The sequence below is a fragment of the Botrytis byssoidea genome (genome assembly GCF_014898295.1).
Source record: "Botrytis byssoidea strain MUCL 94 chromosome Unknown BBYS_008, whole genome shotgun sequence".
NCBI lineage: Eukaryota > Fungi > Ascomycota > Leotiomycetes > Helotiales > Sclerotiniaceae > Botrytis > Botrytis byssoidea.
The window spans coordinates 622,686-640,630 of NW_024065849.1; the positions used below are offsets into that span (position 1 = coordinate 622,686).

Genomic DNA, 17,945 nt, shown 5'->3' on the forward strand with positions numbered 1-17,945 from the left:
ATCATTAGCGAACTGATGTCAACATCCAGAATTCTCGTTCAGAAACCCCAGCCACATCACAATTAATTTGTATAGATTTTGTGCTCAAGATTAAATGCATTCATCTGTATTTATTTCTTAAAGGATTTCTATGATCTCGGCATTGCGAATGCGGGGAAATCTACCTAATATTTCTTGACAAAGAGACCTAATTCACATTAAAGATCCGCCTCTATTACTAACTTAGCAAAAGATGAATATCATACGGAGATTCGGGCCGAAACTCCTTACAATCTTCCCTTCTCTTCTCTCCTTCTTTGCAATTCCTTTCTAATGCCTCTCACCTATGGCTTTCCTGGTCACCCCGCACTCATATCAACAAAACAATCCCATCCCAGTCCAGTCCAACCCCTTCGAAAATGCAAGCCTCCCTCACAACTCATCTGCACAACCCCATTGAAGATCCCCCACCTCATCCGATAATCCAGCCCACCAATCCTCCCACATCCACATCCTCATACACACCCTCGCACAAAACACTATCGACCCATCCTCGCTACCAAATTTTCCCTCCCCGTTGCATCCGAACCCCACTTCTGCGGAGAATTCAGGACCATCTCACATATAATCCTACGTCCCCCTCTGCCAACAGCGAAGTGGTGTTGTGGAAAATCCTGTCGTGTAACACGTTTTTACAAAGACCTATGCATGTAAGTAGACCACCAAGTAAGGTAAGCAAGCCAGCAAGCCAGCAAGCGAATGCGGAAATGTCGTGCTAACTGTGTTAGAACTGCACGGCAGATGTGTCACCAAAAAAAGACTGTCCTATATTGTAACAAGAATGCACTCCATGCTTATCTCATGATCTTCCGCATGCATGCATGTAGTGCGACTTGCAAGATATAAAATCTCAAGTTTATTCTGATCCGCGTGATTAAAATGTATGGTTATCACACCTTTGAAACGCCAATTTTTGAAAATCTCGAAGATGTCATAGTGCGAATTGACTTGATATTTTACTGATCGTGATATCATTATTGCTTAGACATCGCCTGATGATACTCGCAAATCTTCGTTAATCTAATTTATGCCTCCCCATCTCGATATGGATGGCATTCCCATTCCCGGATCATATGCTCTTGTAACCTTTCGCGAAACACCCCTATTCGCTAGCCTCAAATCAAGTAGACTTTACCCGATTAGATCCTCAAAACTTGCGCCCTACTCGTGATACCATCAAATATGCATGTGTTGTCGATCGGTACATATTGTTTCGTGATAATTTTGATGATTTCTTGTGCTACCAAACCTCCAGTCAACGAAGAAATGTTGTGCAATTCGCCTCCTTTGGCTCGCGATACTTCTTCTGCAACTTTCTGGACACGTGGGTTAGAGGATGCATTTGGTACTTCTTTGTCGATTTGGGCTAAGATATCAGATGAAGTAGCCGCTACTACATGGGCAGTTGCATGAAGAGCCAAGTAGATAGGGAAGTTTGATAATGGGTCCGATGTGATAGGAGCAATTGCATCCTTTTCAGATTCCAGTTCTATTAGCACGTTAATTGCAAATTCTCGAACAGGGATGATATAAGGCGAACATACTTGCTATCTTCTGTAAATCTGTTTTCGGATTCGAGCCTCGGATAAGCTTGATGAAAGCAGCATTCTTGCAGAACGCCTCTACTTCTTCTGTCTTGATCTCATTACCACGTGCATGTGCCCGGACGGTCTCTAGTATTTCCTGGACGTCTTGTCGAGCCTTTGCTTTATATATATTCTGCAGTTGTACATATGTACTCGATTGAGTCTTCATGTCTGGAACCGATCCCGGAAGTGGGAGCTCATTGTACTTTTCATAGAACTTCTTCACAGCATCAGCGATGATCCAAAAATCAGAATTGGATTCCGCCTAAAGTCAAGTTAGCTAGGTAGCATTACACTCGCTCGATTGAATTATCTTCAAAATACCTCGGTTGGTGAGTATTCGAACACTTCCTTCACAGAATCTTTCAAATCTCGTACGGATATGTTTTTCATCACAGCTGCAACAGCTTCATCGAAGTTCTCCTCTCCACCCTCGGCATTATTTCTTCTTGTGCCATTCGTAACAGTCGTCCTGAGCGCTGCTTTATCTTTATATGACGTTGGATATGAGCCATTTTCTTCTTTCCATTTTGCCAAGAAATGCAAGAGCAGGACTAAGTAAGGTATATGGCCATGCTCATGATCATTAAGAGTGTCTATCTCTTTAGTCATATCTGCTGCAAAATTCGAAAGTTCTGGCCATGGCTTTAGAAGTCGTAAATCTGTTGTTGCGGTTGAATCTGGGTGAGTATCAACGATAGGGAAGTTTCCTGGTAGATGCGTTTTGAAATATGAGTAGAAGCCCGCGGAGTGTATGCTGACGAGAGGCACTTTGTGGGATGCGCTGTATTTCTCTGCAAGGGCGAGGATCCTGGGTTCGATCGGGAATGAATATATAATTAATGTGTATTTTTCTTGATGATCATCCGCAAATAATTGGTCGAGTTTATCGTCCTACATTTATTATGTTAGCAAATTCCATGGTAAACAAGTAGACTCGCAAGTTTACCTTGAGTTTTGGAAACCAGTCTCCCTTCACATCGGGATTGAGCTCTCGTAAAAGTTTCACACATTGTTCCGCCCTTGATTTACCCAAACTCTCTTCATCGAGAAAGAAATTGACACCCAAGTCAGCCTCATTTACGAGTTCCTCGTCCGCAATTGTAAATTTTCCAATTCCTATTCCCGTTAGTTGAGTCCTCTGCATATCCCCATCGGCTTGTCACATACCTGGAAGAACCAAATTCTTCAAAGTCTCAACACCAACTGTGCCAGAACCAGAGTTTAATAATAATAAGTTGGCATTCTCAAGCGCTGCCTGTCCAGAAGCTGCCCATAATCGTAGTTGTCGATCATATTTCTTTTCCTTGTCGGAAGGGCCTTGAAGGACAGGAGGGTTCTGGTCTATGATTATCTCCGTCATAGTTTACAGGCACACGTTAGAAAGATAGGGTGTGTGGAGTATTGGATCTACAAAGGTAACAGTTAATAGCTTCCTTGAATATCCTGAAAGTGTGTGAGAATACGGTAGATATGATGAAGTGATATATCTACTAATCAACCAACACTGAACTGTAGCAGAAGCCTTGCTTATCTAAGAATTGCTACTCTTATCGGCACGTGCGAGCAATTGAGCTCTTATCTTAGCGTCTGCTTACTCCGGAGAAACTCCTTAAGGCTGTATTCACCGAAGCTTCACTTCGAATAAACATCCATTCGGATCGGAGCGTCATCTTATTATTCAGCAATGTCGCATGAATTCGTCCAAAAATCTAGTCGGGCCATCTCATCCCACTTGGCTAAACTAACCCCACCGAATTTGGGCACGTAATAAAATAATTAACTTATTATTTCATCGTTTTATTTAAATTCCAAGATAAGATCTGACATTCCTAACCCGAGTTTTGATGGAAATATATCCTCGCAATCTTGCTTTCCGATTCTTTCGCTCTCATAAATTGTCTCATCCGATTGCACAATCAGCTAGACTCAAGAACTCTACAGTCTCCGTACAGCGTTCATTCGTAAGCGTTCGTCCCACTACGGTTCATTCCCGCAGTATATATCCCGTATTTCCACAATTCTTGAATATATCTAGAAGGAATTTTTCGAACATATCTAAGCAGCATCATACAAACTCAATGGCTTCCAACAATCCAGCTGTTCCCGGTCAATCCGCGGCCTCTTCAAATCCGATGGTTCCAGCTGCCGAAAATGCTACTCCTCATACGTATGATTACGCAAACCTTTCTCCGGTAGAGGCCTCAAAGCGTCGAGCAGCATACAGAGCAGTCGAAGATCACTTCGATCCCTCTTACAAGTATGTCGGAATTGGATCGGGTAGTACTGTCGTTTACGTAGTGGAAGCTATCGCTGCTAAAGGTCGAGATATCACTTCGAAAATGATCTTTGTTCCCACTGGTGATCAAAGTAAACAGTTAATCATCGAAGCAGGTCTGCCTTTAGGAAGCATTGATTCTTTGCCTCCAGTCATTGTTGAACCTCTTCATCTGAGTGGAGATGCTGCTTTCGATGTCTCCACGGGTCTGCAAGATCTAGGTTTGAAGGGAAAGCGTGAAAGTCTTGATGTTGCATTTGATGGAGCAGACGAAATTGACGAAGATCTTAACTGTATAAAAGGAGGTGGAGCTTGTCTTTTCCAAGAAAAGTTGGTCGCAACTTCTTCCAAGAAGTTCGTATGTGTAGCAGGTCAGTGAAGCATTTGGGTAATATGTTTGCGATTTTCACTCAAACTAATAATGCGTAGATTATCGAAAGCTCCAACCTCGTCTCCTCACTTCTTGGAAAGCCATTCCAATCGAGATTGCACCATTAGCCGCTCCAACCATCAAAAGAATTTTAATTACGCTCGGCTCGCCAGACCCAAAGATCAGACAAGGTGGAAGCGCGAAAGCTGGGCCAGTAGTTACAGATAACGGCATGTGGATCATCGACGCACCTTTCCCAAAACTTTTAATACACTCAGATTTGAAGGGCAATGATAAGGGGGACGGAGAAAACGGCACTTGGGAGGTACACACACTCGGAAGAAGATTAAAGAGAATAGTGGGTGTACTGGAGACTGGTCTCTTCCATGGTAGAAATGGCGCCCAGGTTGCCAATGCCGGAGAAGAGGGTGGTGGACAGAAGCCAGTGGCTGCATATTTCGGTATGGAGGACGGAAATGTTGAGGTCCGCACTGCTACAGAACATGGGGTGAAGTCGAGACCTTGAGTTCTTTGTGGACGTATGAGGGGAAGTGGAGCGGAGAGCTTTAGGATGATAAATAACACTGATATAGGTGGTTAGCGAGCTATTCCCTTGATTAATTGACATTCTACCTTCACATTCGTACTTTCAAAACATCAGGCGAACATGAGATTCTTGTTTTGGTTCCCTTCGTCATATAGACTCGCAATTTACTCAAGTAGAAAAGCAATTGTTTACTACTAGTCAAAATTTAGCCTTTCGAAAGTCTGCAACTGGCATCCGCAAATAAGTGGGCCCGTACAAGAATCAGAAAGGAGTTCAAAGTATACCATGAGGTGAGCTTCTCCCCCCGCTCTAGCTTCTCTCTGTACACTCAATACTTTGAAGCTCGATCAAATATAATTTTGACAAGAATTGATGCCAGACAACAGTAGTAATATGGGTAGTTCAAATCAACACCTAAACAACCATGAGATTCATTTTTTGCTTGCTCGGATCTTTCTTCAGCTCATCCGTCCAAAATTCTCTGTACAGTTGACACAATCCAACTCTCCGGAAAATGGTCAGGTTGTTGACATCCAACACTTGCTGAAGCGCTAAACCCGTCAGATATCGTTTGGTTCCACGATTGAGTGATATATCGCCATTAGGCAGACGAGTGAATGTCACCGGAGCATTATTTGAACTATAGTAAAACAATTTTCCGTTCTTTGCCATGCTCAAATCCGACAAATTTTTATCGTCTTCTCGCCTTCACCAGAAGCGTTGGCCTTCCATTGCATGAGAGTTCCCGGCCAGCGACCCGCAGATACGTTGGGTGTAGGGTACTGAGTATCGTAGCCGTAGTTTTTAAAGTGTACTTGAGCTTGCTTCAAGTGACCTTTCAGAATCATATGGCTGGGCAATGTTTGTGTAAATACGTTTCCTTTATCTGGAGGCTGGCAGTCAACTTCGAGGCAGTAGCTTAACAGACGTCCGGATGGTTTCAAGCCCGAGTGACTGTATAAAAAGTTGATCTTTTCGTGCCCGAGAGAGGCCCACGATCATGATGGAGACTTTGCTTTAAATTCGTCTCGCTTTTGGAGATCAGGGAGTGCCGCTTTCAGGAACTGAGCTGTTCCTGATGAGCTAATAGGCACATTCCTCAAGAAGGGCATATCTGTGACGACATCGCCTATTGAAAGCTGACTCATTCCCTTTACCAGAGATGATGCAGCCTTTGGTATGCTGCCACCATTCTTTGGAATGACAGTGTAGTATTCTTTGCCCAACACAGATGGCATTGCATACCTTCCACTTTGTTTCTTAGGCTGAGAGCCAACATACCATAGTAGGCCATACTCTAAGTCTTGCTTCCATAAGCCGCCCAGATAGTCATATTTTCAGAGATTGTGAATTTGGGTTGCGATACCAGCAAGTGCAGGTAGCTTGTCTGTAGGATAGGTCAAATCCCCGTACAGTGAAGCTCGATACAGCTTCATACCAGTCTTGGGAATATCGTCTTTCCGGATCCAAGGTACTAATCCATCCTGGCTCCCATTCAAGAAAATGAAGCCAAGTTCTGAGCCTATAATCGAGTCTATTGGATGGATGCGAATTGCCATTTGGTGTAGTTTCTGTGGCACATAAAGTCACGCAAGACCAGCGAAGGCCATCAGGACAAAACTTGAGAGTCCGAGCTGAAAGCACTTCTTCCTGGAAAATCCACCCACGACTGTCCAGTATCGTGCCATGTTCATCGTCTCGAGGAAGTACAGCAAATATCTGGGGTTTTAAACCATTGTTTTCAATTTCATAAACGGGACAGGGTCGCTGCTGATGTGGGTCGCGCTTCGCAAAAAGTCCTGCATATGCATGGTCGCCATTAGCAGCGCCAATTGTGATGACGGACCGAGAGTAAATGTTCCCCATCACAGCGAGCTTCCTCGATTTGTCTTCGGCTGAATCTTGAATAATACATAGAGCATCTACCCAAAGATATTTTATCGATAGTGCTCGAGTAACTCTAATGGCGTCTTTAGTCGTTTTGGAGAGTATTTGAACAGGAAGGGCATTCAAAAACTGAAGATGGTTTGCTTTCTCTAATCGTAATTGACCAATTTTGCCCCAACAATAACTCAAAGTAGCATAGGCAGCCACTTGCCCTTTTGGCTCTACGAGACGCGGCGCGATATTGGGATTCTCGTCAATATATATGACACGAGTAGGAAGCGTCCCTATCATTTCTCGACAAAGCTTGTGATTGAAGCAATCGATCATCCATGTGCTTGCCAATTTCATAGATGCGTCGAATCCATCAGCACTGTCTTCGAATCGCTGACTTGGGAAGCTTAGAAAGGAAGCATTGGAAAACACACGAGGTAATTTGCCTACGGAAATCAGTCGAGAAACATTATTAGAAGCAAAATATTACCAACCGAAAAGTGCATTCAAATCCATCTCCGCCGATAAATGACCAAAGTTAATATTAAAAAACCCCGACATATTAGTTCCACGGTCGATTTTCACAAAGTTACGACCGTCGCACGATTTGGAAAGCTCCCCTCTCTGTGTTAATATCACTCGCGTCCAGTTCTTAAACATTGAGTTCAAAAACGAGTGATCTTTTTCCAACCAAGTCTGTGAATTCCAAAGCGGCAGAGAGTTTGTCATTTGAGGATCCATTCACATTGCAATGGAGTCGAGCAGTCATTAATTTGCAAAGCTGGCAGTCGGGTCGAAACTCGTCCAAGTCTAATGAACGACGCCTTTCGTGAAAGTAGAATCGATGGTTAGAGTACGCGGCTCGTATTTCTTCAGGCGCATCTTTTCGAAAGGTAACGCTAGTCTGTTGTAAGGGAACAAATGAGATGTTTTGGCAGGTGGTGCAGAGCATGTTGAGATTGCAGTCACAGGCACTGGGGAGGAATAGTTGATTTATTGATCTCGACGGTAGATACAGACATCTTCGGTAGGAATCATAGGGACTTTATATGTTGCTTGTAATCCTAGGTATCATGAGCTGAACAATGTCCAATATTGCGGCGTTGTGGCTTTATTTGTGTTTCTTGGCAAATGTCAGCGTTGATATTGACAATCCAATAGGAAGGAGAATCACCTTGATTTAGCAAGTTAAATATCTTTCTAATATCCCACAAAAGATAATGGATGGATGTGACTATTTGCTTGGACTAGTTCATCTCATGAGGTGAAGTTTAACAAACCAATACAATCACAGTAATTCTAGTATCAAATAACCAGCTAAAGCGAAACTTTCTGATGGTTGCAATGAATGATGCTTGATCTAGACTGCGATTCTTTTTATTGCAATGGGTCAATTCTTGAAAGAGCGCTGATTTTGGAGTTTATCTAAAGGCGAGTGGGTATTATACCCAAAATTAGAGACACATAGGTGAAAATTCCCTAATCGTTGCAACACCAAATGCCTACAACCGAAATCTTATCTACTCCGAAGCGAGTAAATAGCTGCTCCCGATGATCTTAGATGAGTGTTCAGCGAGGGCATAAGTAGAAGCTTGACAAAAAGCCGCAATGGGTTATGTAACCACACTAGTATTAAGAACACAGAGTCACTCTTCTGTACATATATGTAAACTACCGTCTATGGCTTTACACGTGAGAGCAGTTCCGGCGGGATGATATACCGTCTTATGAAACTTATCAGTATGGACTTAGATTATATAGAGAGAGGTAATACGGACTTCCCGTGTACTTTGATGCGTTAGTCAACTGATTATCAGAATATAGATTCACTTTCTCTGAAATTTGCAAATAAGCTGTCTTAGAAGTTTATCGTATCTCATTATTGTAAGAGTTGAGCCCCGGCTTATTATACACTAAGCAAAAACATATCAAAAACCCTTATTTCTTTAACTTTTGAATTATATATTATTTCAATCAAAAGATCAAACAAATTTTTTAAATTAATATATTTATAATAGTAATTTAAAAAAATAATTCAAAAAATTGATTAGAATATTTTTAATAATTTTTTTGAAGGAGTTATAGGTTTTTGAAATCAAATTTTTAAAAAATACCAAAAAAAAACGATCTTTTTGTCTAGGAAAAGTATTACATGTGATAATTTTTGAAAAATTTCAATTCTAAGAATTCACAACTTTTTCCAAAAAATTATTAAAAATATTTCATTCATTTTTTTGAATTTAAAATATCAATATTTTTTATATATCAAATTTTCAAATCAATTGGTTTGATATTCAATGAAATAATCAAAGAAATTAATTTACATAAAAAAACAACTTTTTGTAGGGATTTTGTTATGAAATAGGGTGGTGTGCGATAAGCTGGGGCCACAACTCTTACATTTCCATAATAATCTGATTCAAGTAAGTCATGAATGCTAATTTTAAATCATCTCTTTCATTTCATTCATATCTTCCCTTGATACTCTATCTCTCCCCTGACCCACTTCGCTTTCATTTTCTTGAATCCTCAAGACCACAATTCTCTATCAACACCACCCCAGTTGATAAAGTCAATTCCCTCCTTCCTCCATGTGTCATCTTCTATAAATGTCTTGTTGTTGTTCAAGACCATATTTTTCGGGGCAGCTTTATTGTAAAGTGGCCAATATGGAAGGTTTGGGCTGATACTCGTCGTACTATTGGATATCGTGGATAAAGAGCTATTGGACAGAACATTTGGATCGTGATAATTCACAAATGAGATATAGGCTTTACCGATATTTCGTGATAGATCGAGATAGGACTGATATTGGGGGAGGGGACCGAGAGCGCCGGAGATGTTTTGGAATGAAAAGACAACATTCACGACTTGGGAATGTTAGCGGTGTGATTATGATAGAAGGAAAGGGTCAAAAGTGGCGAGACTTACAATGCTTTGCTCCATCAGTAACCGCAGCATTCCAGAGAAATGTATCGACTGTTATATGGGAAGAGGGTTAGTTTTACAAGGATTTAACGTGGGCGAAAAGGTGCAGGTTGAAGGGACGGGACTTACAGCGATAGCTATATACTGACTGAGAAGCAGCGGCGTAGATTTCGCACAGCTAGATGAGAATTTTTGGGTTAGAAGCTGGTACTAAAGAGGAAATAGGATGGATAGGAACATATGTTTACCTTTCGACGACCGGATATCATTACTAGATCTCCTGCGATAGCAGCACTACGTCTCCATCTGGTTCTTGTGTTAGTACGAAGAGGGCCAAGGATATTTACATCTCAGGGTTACTTACTGTAGTCCTTTGGACGGGAAGATTGTCGCATTGGTAATGTAATGTGGAGGTTCATTTGCGGGATCATTCTGTTACGGTAAGTCTTGCTATCAGGTACTCGATCACCACTTCAGATAACATACAGGATACAACTCAAGAAGCTTTCTAGCAGTTGGCGGTGATAGGGCATAAGCATTTGAAGCCCGGTATACGAGTAAATTGTTGAAGATAGCTGTTTCGTTATCGAGTCCGGCAACACCAAAACTGGTTCCTTCATCGCTATTTGCTCCAATTAAGAGAGGAACCTTGATAAACTTCCCTTGAGGTGTTAGGCTACTGGGGTAGTCAGTTAGAAAATCACCATCGACCTAAGGCAAAGTTAGTGCTATTTGAAAATATGTAATTCTGTGAATATCGAAATTGGCTTGAAATTATGAATGTACAGGTGGAGAAACGGTGTAACTTGCCATGGGATTCCATTGTTGGCTGACTTGTGCTTTCCATAACTGATCTGAAGTCAGGCTTCGTAGGCAAGCGAGTTTGTTCGTGGATGTCCAGCAACCGGTGGCTCGGGTTAGATTCTCGGTTGGTACCGTATAGTAACCGAGGGGGTTCCTAAAACCCGTTAGACTTTGAGCTAAAGCAGGAAGGCTTGGATTGCAAAGAAGAAAAAAGTAATAAGAAAAAGTCAATTTCGTACAGACTAGCTCCAGTTGGACTTCCAGATTCGATTATTGCTCCTTGGAACAAATCGTCATCTCTGCCGTCGTAAGAGTACAGATGATAACTAATGCTTTGACCGCCAGCGGATTCTCCCCAGACCGTGATCTTTTTTGGGTCTCCGCCGAAAAATGCGATATTCTCCTTTATCCATCTCAATGCTAATCTTTGATCAAGTAGTCCAGCATTGGAGCCCCCTTCAGCAAGGACTTGAGGTGTTTGGAGGAAGCCCCACACTCCGAGGCGATAGTCCATGGATACTACTAACGTTAGAGATGTATTGGCCAAAAAAAGCGAGTTAAGATTACCTGTAATAATAGGTTGTCCAGTTTGTTGTCCAACATGTGTGATGCCAGAAAGATTGTACCTGGGAATTATTAGAAATATATTGAAGATCTGAAATGCCCTTTAAATACTGACTGGGGATCTGCTGTTGCTCCAGTATAGAATCCACCGCCGAATATCCAAATCAAGACAGGCAAATTGCTGTCAGGTGTAGTTCCTGCTGGCCTTATCACTAGATTTTGCATCATTTAGCATTGATCCGGCGTGTTCTTGACTGATTATTATACCATTGAGAGTGAGGCAGTCCTCAGAAAGATTAAAAGTTGTTCCATATTGGTAACAGCTATGACCATAATGTGTCGCATCCCGATATCCAGTAAACGAAGTGTTCAAGGACTTTGGTCTAGCAAATCTGAGGTCTCCCAAGGGCGGAATAGCATAGGGCATCCCCAGGAATTGGTCTTGCTGCCATTCAGAAACATATTTCCCAATGTATGAACCGTTGGTGACGGTCACAATAGGGGAAGTAGAATTGATTCCCAGGACGGAAGATGGAAGAAGAATACTTGTGGACAGAACTGCCAGCAAAGAACGAAACTTTTGCAACCGCATCTTGTAGTACTATTGAAAGCAGTCTCTAGATTCCAAAACTGCCTCTAAATTCTTTCAATCGAAATCGGAGACATGAATGACAGATTTGATGAACTTATGCTATTTGGAAAACCTTGGCGCCTGCACTATAATCTTCATTGAGATAAATGATTTGCCAATCATGAGTTTGTAAAAATGGGAGGCAATGATTTCAATACAAGTACCAGGTGTAGAATCATACATGAAGATTATCCACTACTAAGATCAAATCATCTCCGCAGCAATTTGAGGTCATTGAAGGATTCCCTTTTTGCTAAATGCACATTGGCTTGCCGGCCAAACACCTAGAGGTTGTACCTCGAAGATGTATCCCACTATTTGATTGGTACTCTTTCAGTGGAAGAATTGGAACTTGTCGTAAGATATGCGACCATCCCACCATTCGTCCATCATACATGTCACTTTTGATAGCCTATACAAGGGTTTCACGGAGAAACTATTCTCATGCATACCGGACGTACCCCGGATGAAGATGCACCAAGATGATACCATGTTCATGTTGCATGCATCAGGGCATCGGTGAGAGACTTGGCAGGATATCAACTTTCAATGTCGTATATCTTCCTTCGTAAATACGAGTATGAACATCCGGTATGATCAGATAGTATAGGTATCCAGCTCCATCACATTTTGATATCGGAACACGAAATCTATTTCGAGCGTTGCTTGGCATCCCAAGGTGATAAGCTTACAATTGTGGGGTAAAGATTTATGCCACTTTTGACCGCCCAAAAATAAGATTTCACTTAATGTATTCCCCGTTCGGCTCGGGCCGTTTTCTTCGAACTCAAAATATCACTCTCATCAATTCTATCCACAAGGTCTCATCTGTATTGGAACCAGCAAGACAATTTGTTTCATCGAGTGTTGCTTCTTTTGATTGAAAATCATCAATTTCAATTGTCAAAATGACAATGGGCATTTAATGTAGGTGACGGAGAAGAGCAGCGCTGAGAAGGAGCCTCGTTCGGCGACGGTGTATGCACAAAGAAAATGGAGTTTATTCTTCGATGTAATGCATTGAAATGCAGGAAAGAGTTGAAGGATCATGCAGTAGTTACTACCTGCAGGTTCGTCTTTCAACGATTCCCGGTCTCATCTTTCATATTCACAATTTCACTATAAATTTTCATTACTTATTCTTCACAGTCATGTCTTTTGCGTCGAGTGTGCAAATCAATCCCAGCTTTCAACAAGCCTACGGGAGAATCGACGAACAACATGTCCCGCATGCGACATGCATCTACCAAATCCCGACGATGTTGTTGTTACAAATTTAAACCCGAGTGAAGACTATAAGACGAGCGTGTTGAGTGGACTCAATCCAAGCGTCATAATGGAGTGTGCAGGCCGAGCCTTAAGTTTCTGGGCATATCAAACAACTCAAGAGATGTTTGTTCCTGAAGTCTGATGCTACAAGCTTTACTAACGAACTTGAAGTGTTTATCAAGAATACCTTGCCAAAAGTTTGACAGACAAGTATTCAACGCTGAATTTTCAGATGGACAAGATAATACATGATGCAAACAGCGAGATATCGAACCTTCGCAACAAAATGCAGGGTGGGGTTTTATATGGTTTCCTCTTTTTCCAAGTAAATACTAAACAATGATGTAGGAATGAATTCGGACAATGATGCTTTGAGAAGAAAGAATGAGGAGCTTCATCATGATCTCAAGGAGAGAAATAAGAAGTTACTTCAGACCCAAGAACTTTACGATAAAATAAAGCGTCGAGGAATGTTGGATCAAGTTCAGACTGCGGCTTCAAATGCAGTTAATGATACATTACAAGCAACGTCAAATGGCAATCGCTTTACGGACAATCAAGGCACAAATGAACACAGACCACCTCTTTACGCACATCAACAGACCGGTGGACTGAATCGTACTAGCGGTTTTCACGACTCAACCATGCCGCCCCCACCTCAAAGAAGACGACATAGTAGCGAGTGGGATACTATTGATAGCCAAGGGCAAATTCATGCGTCTCAGAAATGTAGGAAAGCATCTTGTCATTACCAAAATTTGACCATGAACTACTTACGAAGAAAATTACAGATAATCATGTTCAGGCGACTCCTTCTTCTCATCGACAGCCTTTAGTATCCAGCAATTTCCCTCCTACAAGCATCGGCATGAACAATATACAAAGCCATATCGCTGGAACACCTTTACCTTTACCCCATGGTCGAGCTACCCCTCGTCGAACTCCACTGTCAAGTGTCAATGTTAATTCTGGTCAACCGTCCGGTTTTGTAGGCTATGGTATGCGAGCAGGTCTAAAAGTGGGAAATCCAGGAGCGTCTTTAGCATCAGAATTTTCTAGACCAAGTGGTCGATCAGGTACATCTGCCTGTTCTGGACACTTTCTCCGGGTTATGCTAACTTTCCTGCAGTAGCGCAGAGATCTGGCTCAAACCTTCCGTTTAGTCGTGACTCGAGGCTTGGAACCCCCTCAATTTCTCGCGGTGGGAGTAACTACTATTGATGTGGTTACCGATATTGCTATGCGAACCAATGTGTCTTTGCTGATCAAATCAGATTCAATGATCTCTGATGCGACCATACCATCAAGCCTACAATCTAGCTGTGAGTTATAAATCATATAGCGCTAAATGTTATCACGTGAGCTTTCTTTCTGAATTTTAGATGCAGAATTATCCTCTGGATTTTTCTTTGTTGGTATTTGAGATATTTGGTAGGTTGCTTTGTTTACATTGTTATCTCAATCTCTTTGTTTGTCAACGATAAACAAATATCAATAATCGTAATTTTTGGAACAGAGGTTGAACAGTCAAAATTTACGACGATATATGATGCTTTTTTTTTCGGACTCTTCCAAATTCTCCAGAATCTCTCTCCATCTGCAACGCCCAACAGCCATCATAAATAACCATCCCAGCAGTAAGTATCAATCATAAGTTTTTGAAGAATCTTGATCACCCACCTCTCGAAAACTCAAGACACTAGGTAGGCGAAACTTATATCATGGATGAATCATTTTGCCCTAGAATGGTCAGACGTATATCAGGGATTGAGAGTCTCAGAATTAATACTTCTGTGCCACAATATATGTCGCAGGCGACAAGTAGCTCGGCACCGGAATGTCGATATCCCATATCAGACTCTCCACGCGCCTCAATACATCTTGATTTTGGTGAAGTCAGACGTACCGGGTCAATGTCGCCAACCAGAAATCGTCTCCAAAAATACTTTTGGCTTCATCATCAACACACGAGACGTATAGTTATCATGAAGAGAAAGATCATGCGGAGAATTTCCACTCCAATGAGGTCCACTTTAATGGCTTTTCGGGGACGCAGTTCGACTAAGATCAGACGAATGATAGTATCTGAACCTTTCAACGTCGCAAAAATCGTTGATGGCCAAGCAGTGCAGATGGCCAGATATCATGAGTTACCGGTAGCTCCTAGAATGCCATGCCTTCCACTCAGCTCGAATCCGGCCAACTTCAGTGAGCTCGAATCACCAAGTCCAAATTCACAATCCTCATTGTGTCTTCACAATAGCTTGCCCCCGTGTTTCACTATCAAGCTTCCTAAATTGACAGCAACTACTGTAGAAGGTAGGAAAGTCGATCCTTTAATCCAACCACACCGTTCAGTCAGAATACCCCCGATGTTCACCACAGAAGCGCAAGCAACCCTGAACGAAACGCGGGCTTGGAAAATCTACGCGGAAAAAACACACAAGGCCTATATCAAGCTCAGTAACGCAGTCCGAGAAGTAGAAAACATGGACAGACAACTTGAGGAAGAGATTCATCAACTCAAAGACAAGAACGAGCAACTCGAAGAAGAGGTGCGAGAGATTCGCGCGGCCCGTGCCGCTCCAAGTCAACAAAAAGCCTTTGCAGACCACTTCAAAATGTTGTTCGAGAGAGAATCGAAAAATGTTGAATTTCTTGAAAATGAACTCCAGATTGCACTCAAACACTCAGCTGAAGAGTCCAAGAAGGTTGTCATGCTTGAGAAAAATGTTGAACTCGCAATCAACCTCGCAGATGCATCCACAGCATTAGCTGAAACCCTCCAGGCCAATGTTCTAAAGCGAACAATATCACAAGAATCATCGAAATCAACTGAAAGCTGGAGCCATTCAGATGAAGCAGAATTCCACACGGTTAAACTTCTCGTTGACTCTTCATCTGCTACAAAGGCTCCTTTGCTCGACCGCGCTGACTGGATGACAGCAGCGCAAATCTTGGAACTCCCTGTTCCCGAGAATCATTCAGATCTCGAAGTCTGGGAGGGAATTCCATCAGAAATCGATTCTCCGACTCTGATCGAGCTCCCAATCACTCCCGAATCTCCAATCGAGCTCCCAGCCTCCCCCGAATCCCCAATTCAACCGAGCCCTACATTCACCCTCAAGACTCTCCTCTGTCCCACCGTTTGCCGTATCCCCAGTTCTTCATCTCTTACACTTAGCTCAGCTGCGTCCGCAGGTCTATATTGGTGTCCAAGGTTGGCTACATGGGAATGGTGCAGCGTGCCGGATTTGAGATTGACAGACTTTTTGAAGGAGGACAAGAAGAGAAGAAGATGCTCGGGTAGAGTTTTCGAGGGAACAGAGTTGGCGAGTTTCAGATTGGGTGATTGCTCTGGTAGCAGTCCTTGAGGAGTTGGGATAGAATATGAGGCCCTTGACACAGGTCTTGGGCGAAGAGAGAAGAGGTAAGTGTATTTCTTTTTGGATAGGAAACAAGGAAAAGGTAGGAAAGACATACAAACTGGGTACAAGGTAACGAGTTATGCTTTACGACTATTCGGTTCTATTGTTTATCACACCTTTTGACTTTTGAAATTTATTTACGAGTCATGATTCCTATTCGTTTACTTCGGATGATATCTGCTGGTCGGAGACTCACCAGTGTAAAAATAAAAGCTTTACAAGAATATACAGTACAAAAATCTAGAAATGACAATTGAGTTTTTCGAAACCTGATAAAAAATGTGATGATGATAAATTGATGGGTAAGAGATGTGAGATGGCAGGAATCCAGCTGTGAATAAGGATATAGTGTATTTAGCAAGAGTAGAAATTCGAATGAGTAGGCCAGATTAACAGTGCTTGTTTCAAGGTAGTTTAAAGATTGCATTAAGCTTTTCGAGTTCAAGGACTTCTCTTCTAAAAGGCTGCGAGATTATGAGATACTCGATAGTGTTACTATTACTATCATTACATAATTGTGAATCGAGACATTATATTTGAAGCAGTCCAAGTAGCGTAGGAAATAGAACTCAGCAAATTTATCACAATCAATTCACTGAAATCGAGGTCAAGACCTGATACATCCAGCCTGGGTTGGGTTGATTGATGGTTCTCCGAACTGCAAGAGCTTTTCGAGATTAGACAAAGAAATGGATAGGGCTTCGAATCTGACATTTCTTTGTTCTTGAATTTCTCGAAAAGAACACCTGCTTTTTACAATCTTTGATGTTAAGCGATGAAAAAGGATAGAATGAAGTGCAAGAGTGTTTGACGATAAGAGGTAAAAATTGATCATTTGTGCACTCGAGTCTGTCGCTTAGAGCCAGTCTTGTATGAGATCCTGTCGATCACAGAAGATTTTTCAGAGAAGCTGTGCTTCAGAGAACTAATGATTAGTAAACATTGTTCATGTTGCTACCACGATAGCAATCCCTATGAGTACCTCAAAAATTACCGTGTGATGGAACTTTAATTTGCGGAGGCTCAACCGGAAGCTATTCCGGCATAGATTTTGTGAAACGTGACGACGATATGTCTCCTTGTACATTATCTCGAACGCCAGGCGAACTTATAGTTTAATGTGAATTTTGGAAATTATATGTACACTACAGGAAAGATATGAATCACATTAGACGCGTGCGCGCCGTAACGCACGTATCCGCATTCTTTGGTGCTTTGTGTTTGAAAAACCTTACGAGGAAATCTGGCAAACGCAATTGCCTGCTCCACATCTCTTCATAAAAAGAGCAAGCAAAAGGAGAAATACTGAGTTGATATCTCGGTCTCCTCCAATGTAGCATATGTTGAATCTAAACCTGGAACCGAGACGATGGGCCATAAAACTAGGCATGTGATGTCAGTGCTGACACAGTTGTATACCCAGATATTCCATAGGATCAGTGGAGTGTTGGCTCGTGGCGTGGTAAGAGAGGAATTTCTTGAACGAATCGAGCCCCAAACTTCGGGAAAAGGATGAGCCTCATCAATGCTTCTCAAATGTGCGCTCCAGTTCCTTGAAATAACAGTGTCTAGAAATTCAAATCTTAAATCTTCATTGGCTCAGCTGACTTTTTGGTGCATATC

The 17,945-nt window shown here is 42.1% G+C and overlaps 7 protein-coding genes across 7 annotated transcripts; 3 read left to right on the forward strand and 4 right to left on the reverse strand.

Moving 5' to 3' along the window:
- Positions 1–17: 17 nt before the first annotated feature.
- EAE97_004799 (uncharacterized protein) lies at positions 18–3,339 on the reverse strand. The gene is made up of 5 exons (XM_038875311.1): positions 2,796–3,339; positions 2,575–2,744; positions 1,950–2,519; positions 1,584–1,890; positions 18–1,528 (listed from the first exon to the last, which is right to left on the reverse strand). Exons 1-5 carry the CDS (start codon positions 2,986–2,988, stop codon positions 1,179–1,181), a joined length of 1,590 nt encoding a protein of 529 aa, XP_038733668.1. The 5' UTR covers positions 2,989–3,339; the 3' UTR covers positions 18–1,178.
- Positions 3,340–3,706: 367 nt separating this feature from the next.
- EAE97_004800 (uncharacterized protein) lies at positions 3,707–4,799 on the forward strand (the record flags this gene model as incomplete). Its single annotated transcript, XM_038875312.1, has 2 exons — positions 3,707–4,274; positions 4,333–4,799. 2 exons carry the CDS (start codon positions 3,707–3,709, stop codon positions 4,797–4,799), a joined length of 1,035 nt encoding a protein of 344 aa, XP_038733669.1.
- A 435-nt stretch (positions 4,800–5,234) lies between these two features.
- Positions 5,235–5,492, reverse strand: EAE97_004801 (uncharacterized protein; the record flags this gene model as incomplete). Its single annotated transcript, XM_038875313.1, has 1 exon — positions 5,235–5,492. One exon carries the CDS (start codon positions 5,490–5,492, stop codon positions 5,235–5,237), a length of 258 nt encoding a protein of 85 aa, XP_038733670.1.
- Positions 5,493–5,818: 326 nt separating this feature from the next.
- EAE97_004802 (uncharacterized protein) lies at positions 5,819–7,259 on the reverse strand (the record flags this gene model as incomplete). Its single annotated transcript, XM_038875314.1, has 3 exons — positions 5,819–6,065; positions 6,259–7,144; positions 7,193–7,259. 3 exons carry the CDS (start codon positions 7,257–7,259, stop codon positions 5,819–5,821), a joined length of 1,200 nt encoding a protein of 399 aa, XP_038733671.1.
- A 1,968-nt stretch (positions 7,260–9,227) lies between these two features.
- Positions 9,228–11,586, reverse strand: EAE97_004803 (uncharacterized protein; the record flags this gene model as incomplete). Its single annotated transcript, XM_038875315.1, has 11 exons — positions 9,228–9,568; positions 9,630–9,677; positions 9,756–9,804; positions 9,875–9,932; positions 9,991–10,058; positions 10,113–10,337; positions 10,437–10,584; positions 10,670–10,949; positions 10,998–11,056; positions 11,110–11,206; positions 11,262–11,586. 11 exons carry the CDS (start codon positions 11,584–11,586, stop codon positions 9,228–9,230), a joined length of 1,698 nt encoding a protein of 565 aa, XP_038733672.1.
- A 1,032-nt stretch (positions 11,587–12,618) lies between these two features.
- On the forward strand, positions 12,619–14,115 carry EAE97_004804 (uncharacterized protein; the record flags this gene model as incomplete). The annotated part of the gene is made up of 6 exons (XM_038875316.1): positions 12,619–12,695; positions 12,775–13,017; positions 13,066–13,187; positions 13,243–13,623; positions 13,686–13,970; positions 14,024–14,115. 6 exons carry the CDS (start codon positions 12,619–12,621, stop codon positions 14,113–14,115), a joined length of 1,200 nt encoding a protein of 399 aa, XP_038733673.1.
- Positions 14,116–14,615: 500 nt separating this feature from the next.
- EAE97_004805 (uncharacterized protein) lies at positions 14,616–16,268 on the forward strand (the record flags this gene model as incomplete). The annotated part of the gene is made up of 1 exon (XM_038875317.1): positions 14,616–16,268. One exon carries the CDS (start codon positions 14,616–14,618, stop codon positions 16,266–16,268), a length of 1,653 nt encoding a protein of 550 aa, XP_038733674.1.
- Positions 16,269–17,945: the final 1,677 nt, after the last annotated feature.

Bases quoted from the DNA above. Each gene is read 5' to 3' on its own strand.
- EAE97_004799 (XM_038875311.1), bottom strand. From the start codon at position 2,988: ATGACGGAGATAATCATAGACCAGAACCCTCCTGTCCTTCAAGGCCCT. The intron at 2,745-2,795 runs GTATGTGACAAG...TAACGGGAATAG, and splicing joins GAAGAATTTGGTTCTTCCAG to GAATTGGAAAATTTACAATT. The intron at 1,529-1,583 runs GTATGTTCGCCT...ACGTGCTAATAG, and splicing joins AGATTTACAGAAGATAGCAA to AACTGGAATCTGAAAAGGAT.